The sequence below is a fragment of the Musca domestica genome, unplaced genomic scaffold (genome assembly GCF_030504385.1).
Source record: "Musca domestica strain aabys unplaced genomic scaffold, Musca_domestica.polishedcontigs.V.1.1 57, whole genome shotgun sequence".
NCBI lineage: Eukaryota > Metazoa > Arthropoda > Insecta > Diptera > Muscidae > Musca > Musca domestica.
Genome location: NW_026712358.1, coordinates 1303259 through 1322084, shown reverse-complemented (window position 1 = coordinate 1322084; position 18826 = coordinate 1303259). Strand labels below are relative to the sequence as shown.

Here is an 18826-nt window from a genome sequence, read left to right as displayed (position 1 = left end):
AAAATTTCAATGTTGTTGTTGTTGTTTCTGTTGACATTGTTATTATTATACTAAACCTATTGTGAGTGAGGTGAAGAAAGTTGCATTTGAACGGAGCTATTAAGTAGATATCGCCAGAGTGAAAATGTGATTATGGCTGTAACACGTATTACTTCGTGGCCCGCGTCCCCCTCCTTAGCCGAACGTTGCAATGAAATCAATCATTTGTCATTCGCTCGCCGTCACTGTTGCACGAATAAACCGAGGAAACCTCAAGCCGATTAAAATTATATATCTTTAATTAAAAGTAATCATGTTTAATACCTACAATAGCCAACAGCTCTATCTCCGGCCGCAGCATATGGCCTGCAAGTGAGTGTCATTTAATTTGACTGATTTTTGTCTTCATTCCGCAGCGAACGGTCATCATGTTGCCGGTGTAAATTAAATTAAGATTTAATTGGAGATTTTTTTCCCAGTTATTAAAAGAGTGAAAACTTGACGGAATGAAATGCATACACATATGTATGTGATCATTGTTGATAACTACATACATATGTACATACATACATGCATTTATATCCATACGAGTATATAAATATGCATTTTTGAATTGAATTGAATTGATATGGTTGTGGAGTTTTAAAATTCCTCTGTAAGCCGAAATTGAAATGTATATTGATCCTGGGCCAACATCTTTATTGTGAACAGTTTACTTTGCAGCTCAAAAGTTTTTAATTTCATAACTGCTTGACGTCCGTGAAAATAAATTGCAAATTCGAAGACATAAACCATTTGCACTCTATGCTGGCTCAAAAAAGGTTTATTGAAAAAGTTTTTTTTACAAATTTTATAATTTTGAAATCAGGTTAGCTCATGTCCTATCAAGCCCTGTCTTAGAAGGGCATTTATTTAACTTTTCAGTTATATAATCACAGATTACAATTTATCTTCACGAACATAACTGATTAAATGCACACAACTATCAGGAACATTCAGTTTGCAAAACATCACCGCAAATTTACACTATACGAGAGAATCTCCTCGAATTCAGAAAATAGCTTTTATATAAATTACTCGTTCTAAAACCATAGGCCGAAGCTTCTAATTTCTGGCAGTTTTTACGAAATTTATTAATCCTGCTAATTATTATTCTGAAATAACGAAAGAAAATCTAGCATTTTAGAGTGTTTTGTTTCGTGAGACCTATGAGTTATAGTTTTTATTTTATTTTTATACCCTACACCACAAGGTGGTCAGGGTATTATGTCTTTGTGCATTTGTTTGTAACAGGCAAAATGAAACGAGATATACCCATAGTTCCATTTGATGATCTGCATAGAATCACATTCTGAGTCGATTTATGCATGTCCGTCCGTCCGTCTGTCCATGTATTTTTGTAAACAAAGAACATTTCGCATTTATGGTCCTATCCAGATGATGCACAAATCATTTGTTTGGCCCAAGGACGAACCCTATTGAAATTGGAGATAATCGGTAAAAAAAATAGATATAGCTCCCATATATATATATTCGTTCGATTTGCCTTTTATTGTGCACCAAACGTGTAATATAAGCCCGAATAGTATAGAATTTTAGGCCTGAAAATAAGTGTGCCAAATTTGATCGAAATCGGTTCAGATACAGCTATAGCTCCCATATATATTGTTCATCCGATTTGCTATTTTTGTCCTCCGCAGCCGTAATATGCACTATGTAACAACAATATTTGGGGAAATATATCAAATAAAGCTCAGAAATACATTTGCTAAATTTTATCGAGATCGGTTCAGATTTGGATATATCTCCCATATATAACTTCGTCCGATTTACCTTTACCTTGTAAAGGTGATATTCAGGGAAATATATCAAATACTGCTCAGAAATATCTTTGCCAAATTTTATCGAAATCGGTTCCAATTTGGATATAGTTCCTATACATATCTTTATCCGATTTCAAATTAATTGTGCACCAAATGAGCAATACAAGTCCGAATTTAAAAGATACAAATGCTTCGGCATATTTAGTCCTTTGAACTTTAAATTATAATTATAATCAAAGCGTGTATGATTAAATTCTCCCATCAAATCTTTTAATTGTTATGTGGAGCTCTACTAAATTAGCAATATGGTGTAGGGTATCATGAGACTTTAAGACTTTCTTTACTGGTTGCTTATTATTTTAGAGTTTTTGTTTGCACAGCATGTCTTGTCTACATACATTTTAAACAGCTAGTTTTAATGCCTCCTGAGACCTTCCAAGTCTTGAGATTCTACTGCTGTATTCACTCTATATGCACACTTACTTCGTGGATTTAAAGTAGCATTCATAAATTAATTTAGTTTATAAATGCATTCGCATCATTGTTATACATCTACTGTCATTAAGTCAATTTGTAATTTAATTTCCTTCAAGATCTTTCCAATGTTTATTCTTTGGGTTTACTTCCTCTTCCTTTGTGAATATCCACATGTCCGCCATGCCTTCACATACATTTTTGCATTTGTATTTGCATGTTTATTTATTGTGCCAAAAACATAATAAATGTATTTGGTTTATTGTACCATTGTTGCCATTATTTTATCCAACAAAGTAATGTCATTTCTACTCTCCAGGCTTCCTAGAACTGAACGGGCCAAGAGTGGAATAAAGCAATGATTTCCTACTGATTTAAGCGATTTCACTCCAAACACCCACTGGTATGACCCTTATCGTTTCATGTTCCTCTTCTGTTTTTTTTTTGGTTTTTTGTTTTTGCATTTCAATTCATGCGAAAATATTGTAGGAGCACAAGCACGCAAATGGACATGGACATCCAGTGGATGTTTGTATTGGGGTTCGTATCCATAAATTTACTTCTATGAACAGCAGCAGCACAAACGCTTTTAAGGGGGATGCCCATGAAATAAGTTTCCATTAAACTTTAATTGTCATTGCTTGGCCGGTTGTAAGAGTTCTGTGATGTCGTTGCATTTTTTGCATCTATTTTTTGTGGCTGGGTCTTTTGTTCTGTTGCCCACTTGCAATTCCACAGAATTGGGGAACAATTTCATGAAATGTATTTGATTTACTTAAATTGAACATTTTTACAATAACATCGGGGCCCCGATTTCAAAAATAGAAATTTAAAAATTTAGAATCGAGTGCAATTAGAATGAATGGAATGAATGTTGTCAACCTTTTTCAACAGAATGTCTAATGACAAGACCATATTCAAAAATTGAGCTTATTTTGGACGAAAGCGGAAATTTGAAAAATATTTTGTTCAATCAAAGGTGAGGTCCTCTAGTATGGCCATAGTTCTGAGGGTATTATTTTGAAAATAGGTATTCACTTTTTGGCAAATAATTAGAGTTTTTGACAGAAACATGATGATTGAGTATTTGTCAAGCATATTTTAAACGTTATGCCTTTGTGTCTATCATCTTAGGGAATCGTTCCATACATGTCATAAACTGAAGCCTACTGGTGCTTATTAATCCTGGTCAAATCTTATAATAATCACTGTATCGATTGTTCGGAAGTCTACGATAGCTCGCAATTTTGTTCCGTTTAATGCGTACGTTTCTAGGCGACCGCCTCTTTTTCCGAATATTATCAATACTACCCCACCAATGATGTTGTTCATGCGAATTAACTCCCTTGGCTACACTTTCGGCACATCCCATGAAAATGGCTTGTTGTGTAATTGTAATTCTCCTTGGACCTATAAATATTGTCGCAACAACGATGACAAATACATCCTATTTTTGAACATTCGTGTATCCATCCGACCATGCTATGAAAAAAAAAAGAGAATAAAAACACAACCCCATTAAATTAAATGAAAAATGATTAAAATTTGTGGTGAATATCTAAAATTAAAAAAGTTTCAAAATAAAAACGATGACCAGATATGCATAGAATTAAAGCAGACTATGTGGACAAAACGAGCCCCATGAGAGTAAAATTCTCACTCCCCTTTTCATTGGTTTTTGCATGATGAACGTCAATAAAATGTTGTCTCTCTTCCTCCCCCATTCACAAGTGGTTGTGTGGTTCTGGATGATTGACATTAAATATCTGACAATAATTTTAACACGGCAATTTTCTCCCATTTCACAGTGGGTGTTCTTTTTGAAGTTTTAAAGCTTTTTGCATTTGGTTTTTCAATTAGCTCCGGATATTGGGAGGTTTAAGTAATGGCAATTGTGGGCCCATTTAGAACTGCCATAGCAATTAATGAAGATTGGAGTGTGGTGGATGAACCTCATCAAGTCATTAAATGTCTATTACATCTCGGAGACATTACCCTCTTCCGAGTTCATTGGACAAAGACACCTTTCCACTGAGCGATTGTGGAGGAAGGCTGCTTTTGGCAAGTTTCTATTACCCAATCGCTAGTGGGAAGTCGCTACGGCACAGTTCATTTACTTATGATTAAATATTTACATACTAACCTCATTACGACATATTAGCCCATGGTGTATGTTCCGAACGTTTGCAATGTGTTGCTTCGTTCGTCATTGTCGTCGTCTTTGGTGTTGCTGTTGCCGTGAATAAATGATGATGTGCGGAGGGAAATTGTTTTCTGCTTCTTTGGATAAATTTACACCGAAGACAACCTGACACAATGGGTCAACAATTTATTGACAGTGGTACGACTGTTACAAATTTTACTTGATAATATAATAAGCCACGAACGTAGGAACCAAGTGGACCTCTTAAATTTTACGATGGCTTTAGTTTCGTCGCATAATGCCAAACACCTAAAAATGACAAAGGTTGATTATATATTTAATTTAATCTATATTGAAATCGAGGTAAGCAGCGGCTCTATCAGTACGCCCTCTTGCGAGATGATGGATATTCTGGAAATATTTTACTCGATGTTATCTGTTTACTCAAAAGTCCAGTTAAAGGGAGCGAAGCGGGAGAGAAATGGTGACAGTTGTTTGACGGAGAGTGGCGGGATTTTACTGGGAGAAATTTATCAAATAAGATCTAGCAAACTTAACCCTCTGTTTATTTTTTCAAATTTAAAATTGAAAATGGAATTCCACTTTTAATTTAATAAAATTTTTAATTTAATAAAATCAATACTTTTTTAAATCCGTTCTCTTAAAAATTTAATAGATATGAAAAAGATAAGATAAGATATGCATTTGCAAGATTAGCTCATTTTTTGCTGATTAACCTTGGATTTGAAGGTTTATTTGAGGTATATGCAACGGAATTGACAATTTAAGTAAACTGATTTTTTTAAACCATTTACAACGTAATGGTATTAGAAAATTCCCTTAATTTTTCCTGTAAGTTTTATTAGTTTTTCGAAGATGGGATGGCTATCATATTTAAGGGAAAAATTTAAATATTGGAAGTTTTGGAACACATAAGTAAGGAGTTCCTCCTTTATGTAGTCGCAAATTCGTCGACACATATCTCTCAGAAGTAATTGAATTAAATTTTATCCGATGGGCTTCAACGCAGTCCTAAACTCGGTACTCTGCGAAATTCCACATCGATTAAACTATAAATGTGAACTGAACAAACGGGCGGACCCATATGTAGCTAAATCAACTCGTCAGATTGGTGTAATAAACGTTGGGTCTACGACCAATATTTCTAGGTACCGTACCGCATAGTGGTGTAAGGATTAAAAAAATCACAATACATATTTACTGCTCCAGCACTGCTTCATAAGCTTCGTCAGGTCGCATTTAAACTACACTGTGCAACGAAACTTTCAACGTTTTGTTTTTATTTTTTGTGATGCCTGTATGGGTTTGGGGTCTTTATGCTACCGTTAAGGACGGACACTCTTCATTCGATTCGGGCGGACGTACTTGGCTGTTGCATGCCAGTATTGTTGTTATGGGCTTTTATGATGGTTTTTTTCTTCTGCTTCTTCCCCAGCAAAACAATGGCCCAATAACATTTTTTCTGCCTTGGCTATAAAAAGTCATTGGCGTTTTTCATTTTGTTTTGCCATCGACGCCACAAGTTGCAATTAATAATGATGTTGTTGGCGTTGTTGTTGTGCAGCTACCAGTGTTGAATTGTTGTAGTTGGTGGTGGGAAAACAATATGAAAACAACTGCTGCGAAATCTATGTTGGACACGATGTGTCGTCCAGTGTACACCTGGTGTGTGGGCAGTTAATGCTGGCGTGTTTCTCACATTAGGAATATTGGTTTTACACAGACACGCATTTACACGAACAACATGGATGGACACATATTCCCGCCACTGTACCTCAAATGTGACACCACTTGCTATTCATTTTTAAAGATGTGTGCCGAACACAGCATGATTACTAACTGCAATGGTAGTACCCAGTGATAATTGTTTGGACTCAATACTGAAAATAGAGTTTAGACCGAGAATTATTCCATAAGCGAAAATTGTTTTTATCGTTTTGAATACGTTTATTTCCTTGCGAATATATATTTTCATGGTTGCCTTAGCAAAGCTGATTACTCTCAAAATAAGAAAATTTATCATTCAGAGTCTCTTGTTCTGTTTTAAGGCACACGAAATGGCGTTAGTTTAGTTGTAGCTATGTCTGGATTTTGATCCCTCATTTGATGTTTATAGGGGGAAATAATGAATTCATCAATAGAAATGGAGTTCAGCTGTATTCAGATTAAATTTTTGTTGTTAATTGAAATCTGCAATAGAAGAAAAAGTTACTAAAAAATACTACTATTCCGCATTCAATGTCGCCATAAAATGCTTTTACCTTTGGGTGTGAATTGTGTTTTTACCGGGAACTTTGTTGTCCTCCATACATAATTAAGGAAATTATAGCCAAACGTCGTCTGTTCGATCGAAATCCAATGATAAGCTAATGAGGTCAATATAAAAATAAATTCACACAAACCGAGAAATTCTCAATTAAATCTGGACATGCAATTCAAATCCAAATGATTATTAATTTGTGGATAAATTATTGTTGAACATGTGTTTGTGGGTGCCTGAGTGTGTCTGTAACCTTTTTTCGCAACACACACAGACATACAAAAAATACACTTTTTTCGCATAGGAAAACAGAAAAAGGCAAACAAACGAAACATGGCTATATTCATTAGCTTTGTTTGCTTATATTGAGCGCCGCTAGTTGGCTTTTTGTTTATGCGAAACACTCGACATTATTAATATTTCAGGGGAAAGAGCGGTAGCTGCCATCCCATCCTACCCTACCCAACCATACCATACCCAAGCCTACTACCTACCTACAAGTCGCAGTTTCATGTTTGTCGGCATTTCTCTTATCAGTGAATGACACGAATTCCAAGTACTCCGAACAATGGCACCTAGCAAAGATAAATACATTTCAGAATGAAATTATTTCCATGGAGATGGAGACTATGTCAAATATTGGGACAAGTTTGTTTTCATTGTGTTTTTGTGCTCCACATCATTATTGAGTGATTTTCCGCAATTTCGCAAATCCAATATAATGAGGCGATTTGGGTAGGTTCAGACGTGACATTTGTTTGTATCATACGACAATGTGTAGCTCATACACCGAAAAGGCTAGAAATCGAAAGCCTATTTTGGTTCGAGGTCTTATAGGAGAAACAATCAGAAAAGGGATTAAGTTTGGCCGGCCGAGCTCCACCATGAGAAAATCATTGAAAGATAGTTTTTATGGGTAATAATCTAAAAATCGGGCGGTGTCTTAAATATGAATCGATTCCGATTTTTTTGTAAAGAGTTGATTTACTCGATGAGAACACAATGTATTAAATTATTATATGTATTATTATACAAAATACCTGAAATCGGATGGTGTGGGTGTTAGGAATTTGAAAGGAATGCTATTTTCTGAAAGCCGGTAACCTAGTTGAAGATGTGTGTGAGACCTTTAAAGCACTTAAAATCGATATGTGGATACATCGCAAATATGAAAACTATATTTGAACGTTGCTGCCCAGGTAAATTCTACGTACAGATATCCAAAAATGCGGCTTCAAATAACTTTTACGTGAACCGGTCCATACATCCTTCGAGTAAAGTTAATGTCCATACAAACTTACCAAGGTTCACCATAAATATTCTGTGCTCTATCCTGATTCCGACATACGGATAGACATTGCTCAATAGACATCGAATTTTACGCAACTACGTTCTTCTACGAATATTGCGAGGTACTACAAACAGGGTGACACCATTAATATGTGGGGTATGAAACGAAATGCTATAGCTAAGCTAAGAAATGCTAATCTTAGAAATGGTACTTAGCTAAGAAATGCATACGAAATCAGATATTAGTCCTACGATTTTATGTCCACATGTATTTTTCCATTTTCATAAAGTCTTTCGAATCATAGCTGAAATTTTGCTTTATAGATTCTTTTTATACCACCTACCATAAAAAGAAGGGTATATTAAATTCGTCATTACACAGACCCCCTAATGTTTACATATTCTTGGTCAGAGTATAATTCTATGTCGATGGTATGGTGAAGGCCATAAAAATTTCGGCCCAGCCGAACTTAATGATTATTAATTTGTGGATAAATTATTGTTGAACATGTGTTTGTGGGTGCCTGAGTGTGTCTGTAACCTTTTTTCGCAACACACACAGACATACAAAAAATACACTTTTTTCGCATAGGAAAACAGAAAAAGGCAAACAAACGAAACATGGCTATATTCATTAGCTTTGTTTGCTTATATTGAGCGCCGCTAGTTGGCTTTTTGTTTATGCGAAACACTCGACATTATTAATATTTCAGGGGAAAGAGCGGTAGCTGCCATCCCATCCTACCCTACCCAACCATACCATACCCAAGCCTACTACCTACCTACAAGTCGCAGTTTCATGTTTGTCGGCATTTCTCTTATCAGTGAATGACACGAATTCCAAGTACTCCGAACAATGGCACCTAGCAAAGATAAATACATTTCAGAATGAAATTATTTCCATGGAGATGGAGACTATGTCAAATATTGGGACAAGTTTGTTTTCATTGTGTTTTTGTGCTCCACATCATTATTGAGTGATTTTCCGCAATTTCGCAAATCCAATATAATGAGGCGATTTGGGTAGGTTCAGACGTGACATTTGTTTGTATCATACGACAATGTGTAGCTCATACACCGAAAAGGCTAGAAATCGAAAGCCTATTTTGGTTCGAGGTCTTATAGGAGAAACAATCAGAAAAGGGATTAAGTTTGGCCGGCCGAGCTCCACCATGAGAAAATCATTGAAAGATAGTTTTTATGGGTAATAATCTAAAAATCGGGCGGTGTCTTAAATATGAATCGATTCCGATTTTTTTGTAAAGAGTTGATTTACTCGATGAGAACACAATGTATTAAATTATTATATGTATTATTATACAAAATACCTGAAATCGGATGGTGTGGGTGTTAGGAATTTGAAAGGAATGCTATTTTCTGAAAGCCGGTAACCTAGTTGAAGATGTGTGTGAGACCTTTAAAGCACTTAAAATCGATATGTGGATACATCGCAAATATGAAAACTATATTTGAACGTTGCTGCCCAGGTAAATTCTACGTACAGATATCCAAAAATGCGGCTTCAAATAACTTTTACGTGAACCGGTCCATACATCCTTCGAGTAAAGTTAATGTCCATACAAACTTACCAAGGTTCACCATAAATATTCTGTGCTCTATCCTGATTCCGACATACGGATAGACATTGCTCAATAGACATCGAATTTTACGCAACTACGTTCTTCTACGAATATTGCGAGGTACTACAAACAGGGTGACACCATTAATATGTGGGGTATGAAACGAAATGCTATAGCTAAGCTAAGAAATGCTAATCTTAGAAATGGTACTTAGCTAAGAAATGCATACGAAATCAGATATTAGTCCTACGATTTTATGTCCACATGTATTTTTCCATTTTCATAAAGTCTTTCGAATCATAGCTGAAATTTTGCTTTATAGATTCTTTTTATACCACCTACCATAAAAAGAAGGGTATATTAAATTCGTCATTACACAGACCCCCTAATGTTTACATATTCTTGGTCAGAGTATAATTCTATGTCGATGGTATGGTGAAGGCCATAAAAATTTCGGCCCAGCCGAACTTAACGTCTTGCATTGCAAAATTATTATTTTTCATGAACCAACGATGGTGGCGGTTCGGATGATTAAGTTTGGTGCAGATGTCGATGTTGTCGGTGAGGATTCCTCCGGTGGATGGTGTTCCACTCTAATTAATGTGTGAAAACTTGAATGAACACTCAAAATGCACGGGCTGATGAATGAATGTGTGTATGAATGAATGAAAGAGTTAAAAAATGGGGTATGGAAAATAAATAGGTGAAGACCTTCCCCCGTCCATTCGAATTCCTCAAATATTGAAACAAACATAACTCACAAATAGCGAATTATATGTAAACTATTTACAAAGGAATGCTGAGCAGAGGAATGCACAGTGGTCGAGGTCGTATGGGAACAGCGGCCAAAAATACTTTCAGTGCAGATATCAATATGAATCTTTGGTTATGGTACCTTGATGGGATAAATATAAAAAATGTGACAAAATTGATATGGTCGATGCATGTTTTGACATGGTCCCCATATAACGTACCTCCCGGATAAGGGTTATTTGCCCAATTCTTGTCACATTTCTACACCAGATCGTAATGTTGTTTGACATTTTACGTTCTAAGGAGCTAAAAAATAATCTTACTGAAAATTATTTGGAACAGCCCGCCATCAGGTAGAGTCCCTTGTAAGGTACCTCCAAAAATTTATACAAATCAAGTCCAAATTTGATTATTTTTTGTAAACGAAATAAAATAACAATTTAATGTAAAATTAAATCAAATATAAATTTTGCACAAATAATTAGTTTGACTTAAGGCCCTATTGAAATTGGATATAACCGGTCAAAATTTAGGCATAGCTCCCATATATATTCATCCAATTTGCCTTATATTGTGTACCAAACTTGTAATATCATCCCAAATAATATGGAATATACGTACGACCAGATGGGACCTGAAAATAAGTATGCCAAATTTGATCGAAATCGGATCAGATATATATATAGCTCCCATATATATTGTTCATCCGATTTGTAATTTTTTGTCCTCCGCAGCCGTAATATGCACTCTTTGACAACGATATTTGGGGAAATATATCAAATATAGCTCTCATATATATCTATCCGATTTCAAGTTAATTGTGCACCAAATGGATAATACAAGCCCGAATTGAAAAGGCGCAAATGCCTCGACAAATTTAATAGAAATCGATTCAGAGGAGGATATTCCTCCCATATATTAGTTCCTTTGGACTTTTAATTATTACTATAATCATTGTTGGTATGATTTAATTCTCACAAATTCCCCATTAAAACCTTTATTTGTTATGTGACGCTCTACTAAATATGCAAAGTGGTGTAGGGTATCATGAAGTCGGCCCCGCTCGACTTTAAGACTTTATTTACTGGTTATTGTTTGGTAAGGCTCGCTGTCCCATTATAAAAGGGTCAGAACTCAGAAGAAGACGGTTAATAAGATCTGTGTTTTTTGAAACACGAGAATTTTTTCGGGCATGATTTAGTCGAAACTTGGAAGATAGTGCCATGGATCTAAATTTGTTAACTTTTTCGACATAAATATTATACCCAGAGGACAATGCTTGCAACATTATTGAACACCCCTCAATTACATCCTTATCACTAGCACCAAAGAACTGACAAAATTGCAGCGAAGTCACTTCAGCATATTGGGCATAACATACAAATCTGACAAAATCTGAAAGTTAAATTAGCACTTTTAGAATCTTAGGACCATTACTAATGGCGTGAAAAAAATCGCATTGGAGGATTCAGGGGGGAAAACAATTAAAACTTTAACTGAAATCCAATTTTATTTTCAAAATTAATCTTAAAGGCAACTCAGAACACTCACATCTTTTATATTATACACATATACTAAACACACAAATTACTGCACTAAAAATAAGTTAATACCTTGCTTTTCAATAATAATGCCAAGATTTGTAATTTTAAAATGTATTTAATTTTGTAATACAGTTCTATTTTTACTCCACTTTTTCTCTGATCCCACTGAAAAAAAACAACTTACTACATTTTCTCTTTTTTGATGCTATTTTCGAAGTGTCCCGTTAGAATGAAGCCAAGATTATTATGTTTTCTAAAAAGCTTAACCCCATAAGAGTTCATTTGTACACATTTGACAATAAATATCTGATTTTCATTTTATGAATTTTGGCCAATGGCAGCGACCACTGTGGAATGGTGAGGGTTGACTGCGGTGAGCAAAGGTGTTTATCGATAAGAGGTGATGATTGTTGCATAATAAATAAACAACTTAGTATGTGCGGCATGTTGCTGCTGTTCATTTGGATTCCCCCATTTGATGCTCAATTGATTCGAATATACTTGTAAAATACAACTTAGTTTCATTTCGAAACGAAAAAATGCGGCAAATCAATTTCATCAATAGATCATCAATCAGTTGTTCTGTCAGTCGGGAATAAATCAGACGTCGTGGGTGTGCGGCAGTTAGTCAGTCCGCTGGACATGGGATAACATGCCATTGGTATGCCAGTGGTGACATTCGATCGATGCACTTCGATTTCGTTTAAATGACAATTTAATGATTTCATTTAAATGTCAATGTTTGCTCATCTGGGGAATGCCAAACGAACCGAAAGCCAATGTCAGTTGTGAAAGAACTCGATGTTTACATAATGAGAATTTGCGTTTGGTTTTATTTTAATTCGATGAACTTGGAATTTTGCAACATTTTGTGAAATAAAATACTGCGCAATATTATTTGGGGTTTGAAGTAGAACTGGTGTTATGCGAAACTGTGCTGCTAATTAGAAAAACCCCCGAATTTTTACTGTGTTAGTATGTGTTAGTATAAAGGTGGACTTAAAACAACCTTTTTATGGGTAAAGAAAGTAAAGTTTTTGAAATCTGTGTGACCATAATATCTTACACCCGCTAAAAAAATGCCAGGAATCTCAACACATTCTTAAGGATACACATTTAGCTCAGGGGAGCGTAAACCTATATCTATGTTTAAGTAAAGAGAGCCCACGTTTGAAGCTATTTCCTAGATTCCTATAATGTTTCTCATTATTTTTTTAAACCACTATATGTTGGGGTTATTATAAGTTTGATTGGGCCAAAAACTATGTAACACCTCGAAATATTGGTCCCCGATATAGGAAACTAGTGTAAATCTTTCTATCTCGTTGAGCTGGGTCGATCTAGCTATGTATGTCCGCCCGTCTGTCCATGTCAATTTGTAATCACGCTACAGCTCTAAATTGAGCCTGGAGGTGGGGTTAGGGTCAGAATAGATCCCTATTGTTTTTGGAGATGATTGCAAAATTTTTGTGGACTTAAATGGACAAAAAACAGAGAAATTTCCTGATTTTGCAGCTGCTCTACAGGTTGCAATTATAGTTTAAAGCTGGATAGAGGACCGGGTCATCGGACAATATTTAGCAGTTAAAAATCACCATAACTTTTATGAAAAAATACGTACATTTCTGCTAAACCACGAATATTTTTAATTCTACTGAAATCACAAATACATTAAAAGTTCACTTTTGACCTTTACTCTGATACCGATAGCTAAGATACCGGGTACATAGAAAATAGGTACAATTTAAATGTACAAGAAATTGATGTTAGTTATTCCGCTTATAAGTCAAGAACCGCTGGACTGATTTTGACAATTCTCACCTATTCGAAATGCCTTCTTGCCAGAAAAAGATAAAAATCTATGAAAATCGCGCAAAAATATGCCAATAAAAATTGAATATTTTTTTGTCAAATTTTTATTTCATACGATTTATTATGGTATTATATTCAGGTCGCAATTATTGTCCGATCCTTACAAAATTTTGCATGGACGTAGGGTTAGGGTCAGAATAGATCTCTATTGTTTTTGAAGATGCATATTTAATGGTTAAAAATTAAAATTAAGAGAGAGAGAGAGAGAGAGAGAGAGAGAAGGACAGGACAGAAGTCTAGCATTTTTGATGACCATTGGATTATATTTAGCTGGTAAAATTGACCACAACTTTCGTGTGAAATTGTTTTGAATAACAATAAACACAACAGAGAGGGGTGAATATTGGGCAAATGCTCCGGTTCAAAAGCCAAAAGTAACATTTGAACAGGGATGTATGATATTATTTCAAAAATGAACCAAAGGGGATTTCAAATATATTTTAATGTCTGATTTCAAATATATTTTAATGTCATAGTCGGCCCCGAACGAGTATAGCCTTTGCTTACTTGTTTTTTTTTTTTTTGCAAATGGCTGCTGTCTAAAACTAAATAATTTATTAATGAAACAAACATTTTATTATTCCTTCCGCCAAAACTAGCGCTTCGCTATTCTCTTGAAAAAGTTCTGAGTTAATGAATGAATGATGTAGCCGTGCGATAATGTGCTGTAATGGATGGCATTGCAGGTAGCTGCTTCCAAGCGGCTGAAATGTTGTAGCGCTTTACTGCAGGTTGTTGTTCTCGCCGGCAAACAGAGCGTGAAGTCAGTTTTCAGTTGGGCTTTAATGATGGCAAAGACGATGGCTGAAATTGTTGTTATTTTCTCTTGGTGCTCTTATCTTCAGTCTGTGGACTATTGGGAGATGAACACACTCCTCCATCGCTAGTTTGTTTGGGGCCAAAGTCTTTACTTTTTGCACTTGAGCGTTCAGTCATAAATAATGTTAAATATTATACTCGTATTATACAGAAAATTAGAGAGAAAATGTTTTAGAGAATATTTGGTGGATGTGTAAATCACTTGAAAACAAAAATTTAATGAAAATTATCATGAGCCGAAAATATTATTCTTGAACCAAACAATTAGATATTCTTTACGGTTTATATACAGGCGGGACTATTTTCTAACCATAACAAAAATCTTATTCTGCAAAATATACCTTTGAAACGTGCATCAATTTGTTTTTATTATCTTCTATTTTTCTTTTTAAATTGGAGAAAAATTTAATTAATTTAATTTTTGGAGAGGAACATCGCAAAATTCTAAAATGTAATCCTAATTACCATCGGAAATCTTGTTATTATTACAAAATATTGATATATTATTATTAATGGATGCTGTGTATAAAGAAATTTTTACAGTTGTGTGCTGAGAGTTTGCTGGGAAACAAATTTTGCACTTTTGATTTATTATTGTTTCGATCACCTGGAATTTATTGATCGGCGTCTCTTGGACTTTTTTTTCTCATTTTTCGCGAAACGAAAGAAATCTTACTAGAAGAGTAAAAAAGACACAATCATGTTTTATGGAAATATTGACTCTTGATTGGAGGAGGTCTCAGAAGGAGTGTACAGATATTTTCCATTTACGAATCACATCTACATTTGAGAAACATACTATGTTTGGAACAAGTTGGACGACACTGGATACTTTTATCTAGATTTATCGCTAGATCTATTCCAAATGCTTTGAAACGGATTTCGTCCAAATGTCAGGGTCAAACCCCGTTATTACGAAGGCTATAATGTGTATTCTTTGTGACCATAAGGCCGAGAGCACAAATACACACACGTCTTAATAATACCAAAGTTGAGTTAGATTGTCAAAGATATAACAACTGGAAATTTTATTCCCAAATCTTGCCTTGCTTGTAATAATGGTCATATATTTGTAGTATGCGTATATTTGCATGGGATTACATTTAATTTTTAAACTTTCAAAGTTATGTTGGTAGTGAGTTCTGAAATCTGAACCCCAAGTAGAATGTTGAATCATTTTTATGAGCTAAGCCTATGTCCCCCCCAAACATTTATTACAGATTAGTAGATATTTAAGTTATTTCCAAAATGCCAAACTTAATAGCATTTTAATTAGACCCATAAATAATAATAATAACAACAACTAGCCTATAATTCTGTGTTACGAATGACGACGCTGCTCGATGTTCGTGCGAATGGCATAACAAAACCTAAAATAGAAATTAAATACCAGAATATATTTTAATCGCTGTGGGTAATCTGAATATCAACAAAAAGAAACGTCACGTTCGTAGTCTTATTGTTTTTGTTATTGCTTTTAGCCAATATTTTTCACATCTTTATATGCCAGCAGAAACATTAATTAACTATTTTTTATTTCAATTTGATTTCGTCTTCTTTGTTGTCTTTGTAGTGGCCGTTCCTATAGTAAAGACAGTCAGAAGAGTTCCCAAAGCGACTTGAGCTTTGCGAGCGGAGCTGGAAGTGGCAGCGGTGGTGGTGGTAATACTGGATCTCCTAAACTTTTGGCTAAAACTCCACTGAGTAAGTAATCACACATTTTAGAATTTCTTTGCATAAATATTCGATCAAGAGTGTCATAATTAAAAAATTAAATGTTTTCCTTGTTTTACAAATGACAAATTTTTTTTTTTTTTAATTTTTTCGATTATGCGTGACTTTGTCTCATTAAAAATATTGAGTTTCAAAAAGATTAAACGTTATAGTCCCTCTTTTTGTGAAAACCAACACATTTTGAGGGATATTTTTATACACTCAGCCTTATGGCTAAAAAGGGTATATATAATTTGATACGGCCAAAACGTGTCACTTCGAAATAACGGTTTTAGCCCTAGGTCTGTTTGGACCAAATCAGTTTCAGGACATTTGGAGTCGATCTAGCGATGTCCGTTCATGTGTCTGTCTGGCTGGCTGATGCGCACGATAATTCTCGAAGGGAGTATCCGATTTGATCCATACTTGGTACATCGTAAAAAAACTTAATCGATTTCGGAGATGGGCAATATCGGTACACTCCTTCTGGTACCTCCCTCACAAAATGTCAACATTTTCAGTAAAAATAATTTACTGGACAGAAAGAGAAAAGATGTTCCGATTTTGCTCCAATTTTGCACATCATAATATTTGCATCAGTGCTAGGTTAGGTGCGAAAATTAACAATATCAGGCAAGTATCTCCACGACAAAGGGCCAAAATTTTGAATGATTACAAATCTTATAAAATATGATGTAAGTTTCCATTTGACTTCAGATTACTCACATCACAATATTTTTCTTAACCCAAGGTCTGGAACAAATCTTCTGGTACCTTCCTCACATAGGGTTCAAGTTTTTGAAAAACAAAACGCTCAAAGAAAGCGAAATAAGCATCAAACTCTTTTCAAATTTCACACATACAAACATTTTTGCTCACACAAGATATGTTGTGAAGCTGATATATATCTGCTAACCTTCTTCTGGTACCTCACCCAAAACCTAAATATTTCTCTCTACCAGAATATGGAATTTATGATTTTGCGTAACATTGATTATAAATGTTCGATTTTCTTGTAATTTTGCCCATACAAATATTTTTATCGGTATTAGATGAAGTATGAAAATAGAATACTTCCGTTGGCTGTATCTGGTACCTCACGCACATTTGAAGATTTTCGAAAAATAATCACATATCTCATATAAAGGAAGGAAGTAGTCGATATAGTCCAAACCTAGCACGTCGCAGTATTTATATTATATTTATTTAGGTCCGATACGAAATGGACAATATTAACCCATTATTTTGGAACCTACTCCATAGAGGGTCAACAATTCGAAAAAACATAACAGAAACCAAAATATATTAAAATAACCGAGCATTGGCTGAAGACATACATATGTCTGCAAAACCGACTGATATATTTTAACTTGTTTATTAAAGAAAACATTAATACTTTGTACTGATTTAAATGTCATTTAGTCTTAAAAGAAACAACTGATCTGTCTTTAGCACATTAGGTCATTAAACAATTGAACCGATTTTTTCGGTCAAAAATTACAAATTTTCAAGAGGGCAAAATTAAGACTTTTTGATGAAGTTGTGTAAAATCTGCTAAAGTTTGACTATTGTGGCAGTTGCTCTGTTAAGCATCATAAAAATTTTAACAATTATAAACTTTTTTTATTGACTCAACACTGCGTGCGCGACTTAAATTTTCCTGAATTTAAATTATTTTTTGCTAAAACTCTATTCGATTCATTGTTTCCAAAAAACTGATTTGGAGCACCGAAAATCACATAAATCAACTTAGTTGCTTTCACTCGAACCACGAGAGACATCTATTGTTGAGTCTGAAATGTGAGAGTTTCCGTTGTTGTTTTCATTCAGTTTTCATGGCTGTCATAAGCCAGTCCGATAAGTTTCGTAATGCCGAAGAGTATACACTAATTCTTTCAATTGCACAAATTTACATTGCTATTTTCTATTTGGTTTTATCGTAGCATAGTTTTAGGCTTAAATGTTTGTATATCAACATGTTGCTCTACACTTAGAAATATCCGCACTTCACTCTTTACCATCTACATTGTTCTCTTTATCGGATCTTTTGAACTGAAACCGGCTTTTAAAAAGTTCTCTTAGTAGATGGCGATGTGCTGTTGGAATGCCGCCGCCAGTACTCTTGCATCTGACTGACTGGGTGATCGTCCACATGTGTTATTGGTCTGGTCAGAAATCCGAAATTGTTGTGCCCATTGTCTAGTCGTGCTTTATGATTCAATCAGCAGTGAGGTTGTTGACGGTTTCTGTGAAACGACACGATGTCGATTTAGAATTTTTATTCCGCTTTTTTTTGTAATTAAACTCGAAATTTCCTTAAAAATAGAATCGAAATGAAATAAAAATGTATTTTATAGTGCTATAAAAATGAATCCGTCCGTTGTAATAATAATATTGAAACGGTTAAATTGCTGATATCCAATGGAGCCGCCAGCAATAACCGACCATATTTGATGAAATGTCGGCATAAAAAGTGACCAACCAGTGCTACAACTTCTACCGCGGCAGTCGATGGCGATGATGACAATAATGACTTTAAATTGATAAATTGCTGT

The 18826-nt window shown here is 34.8% G+C and overlaps 1 protein-coding gene across 1 annotated transcript in view; it reads left to right on the top strand.

Moving 5' to 3' along the window:
• LOC101893382 (serine-rich adhesin for platelets) overlaps nucleotides 1-18826 on the top strand; it is a 119129-nt gene that overhangs the window by 24216 nt on the left and 76087 nt on the right. Inside the window, exon 3 of the mRNA XM_059128663.1 lies at nucleotides 16132-16262. Coding sequence (XP_058984646.1) covers nucleotides 16132-16262 — 131 coding nt within the window. The remainder of the gene's footprint in view (nucleotides 1-16131; nucleotides 16263-18826) is intronic.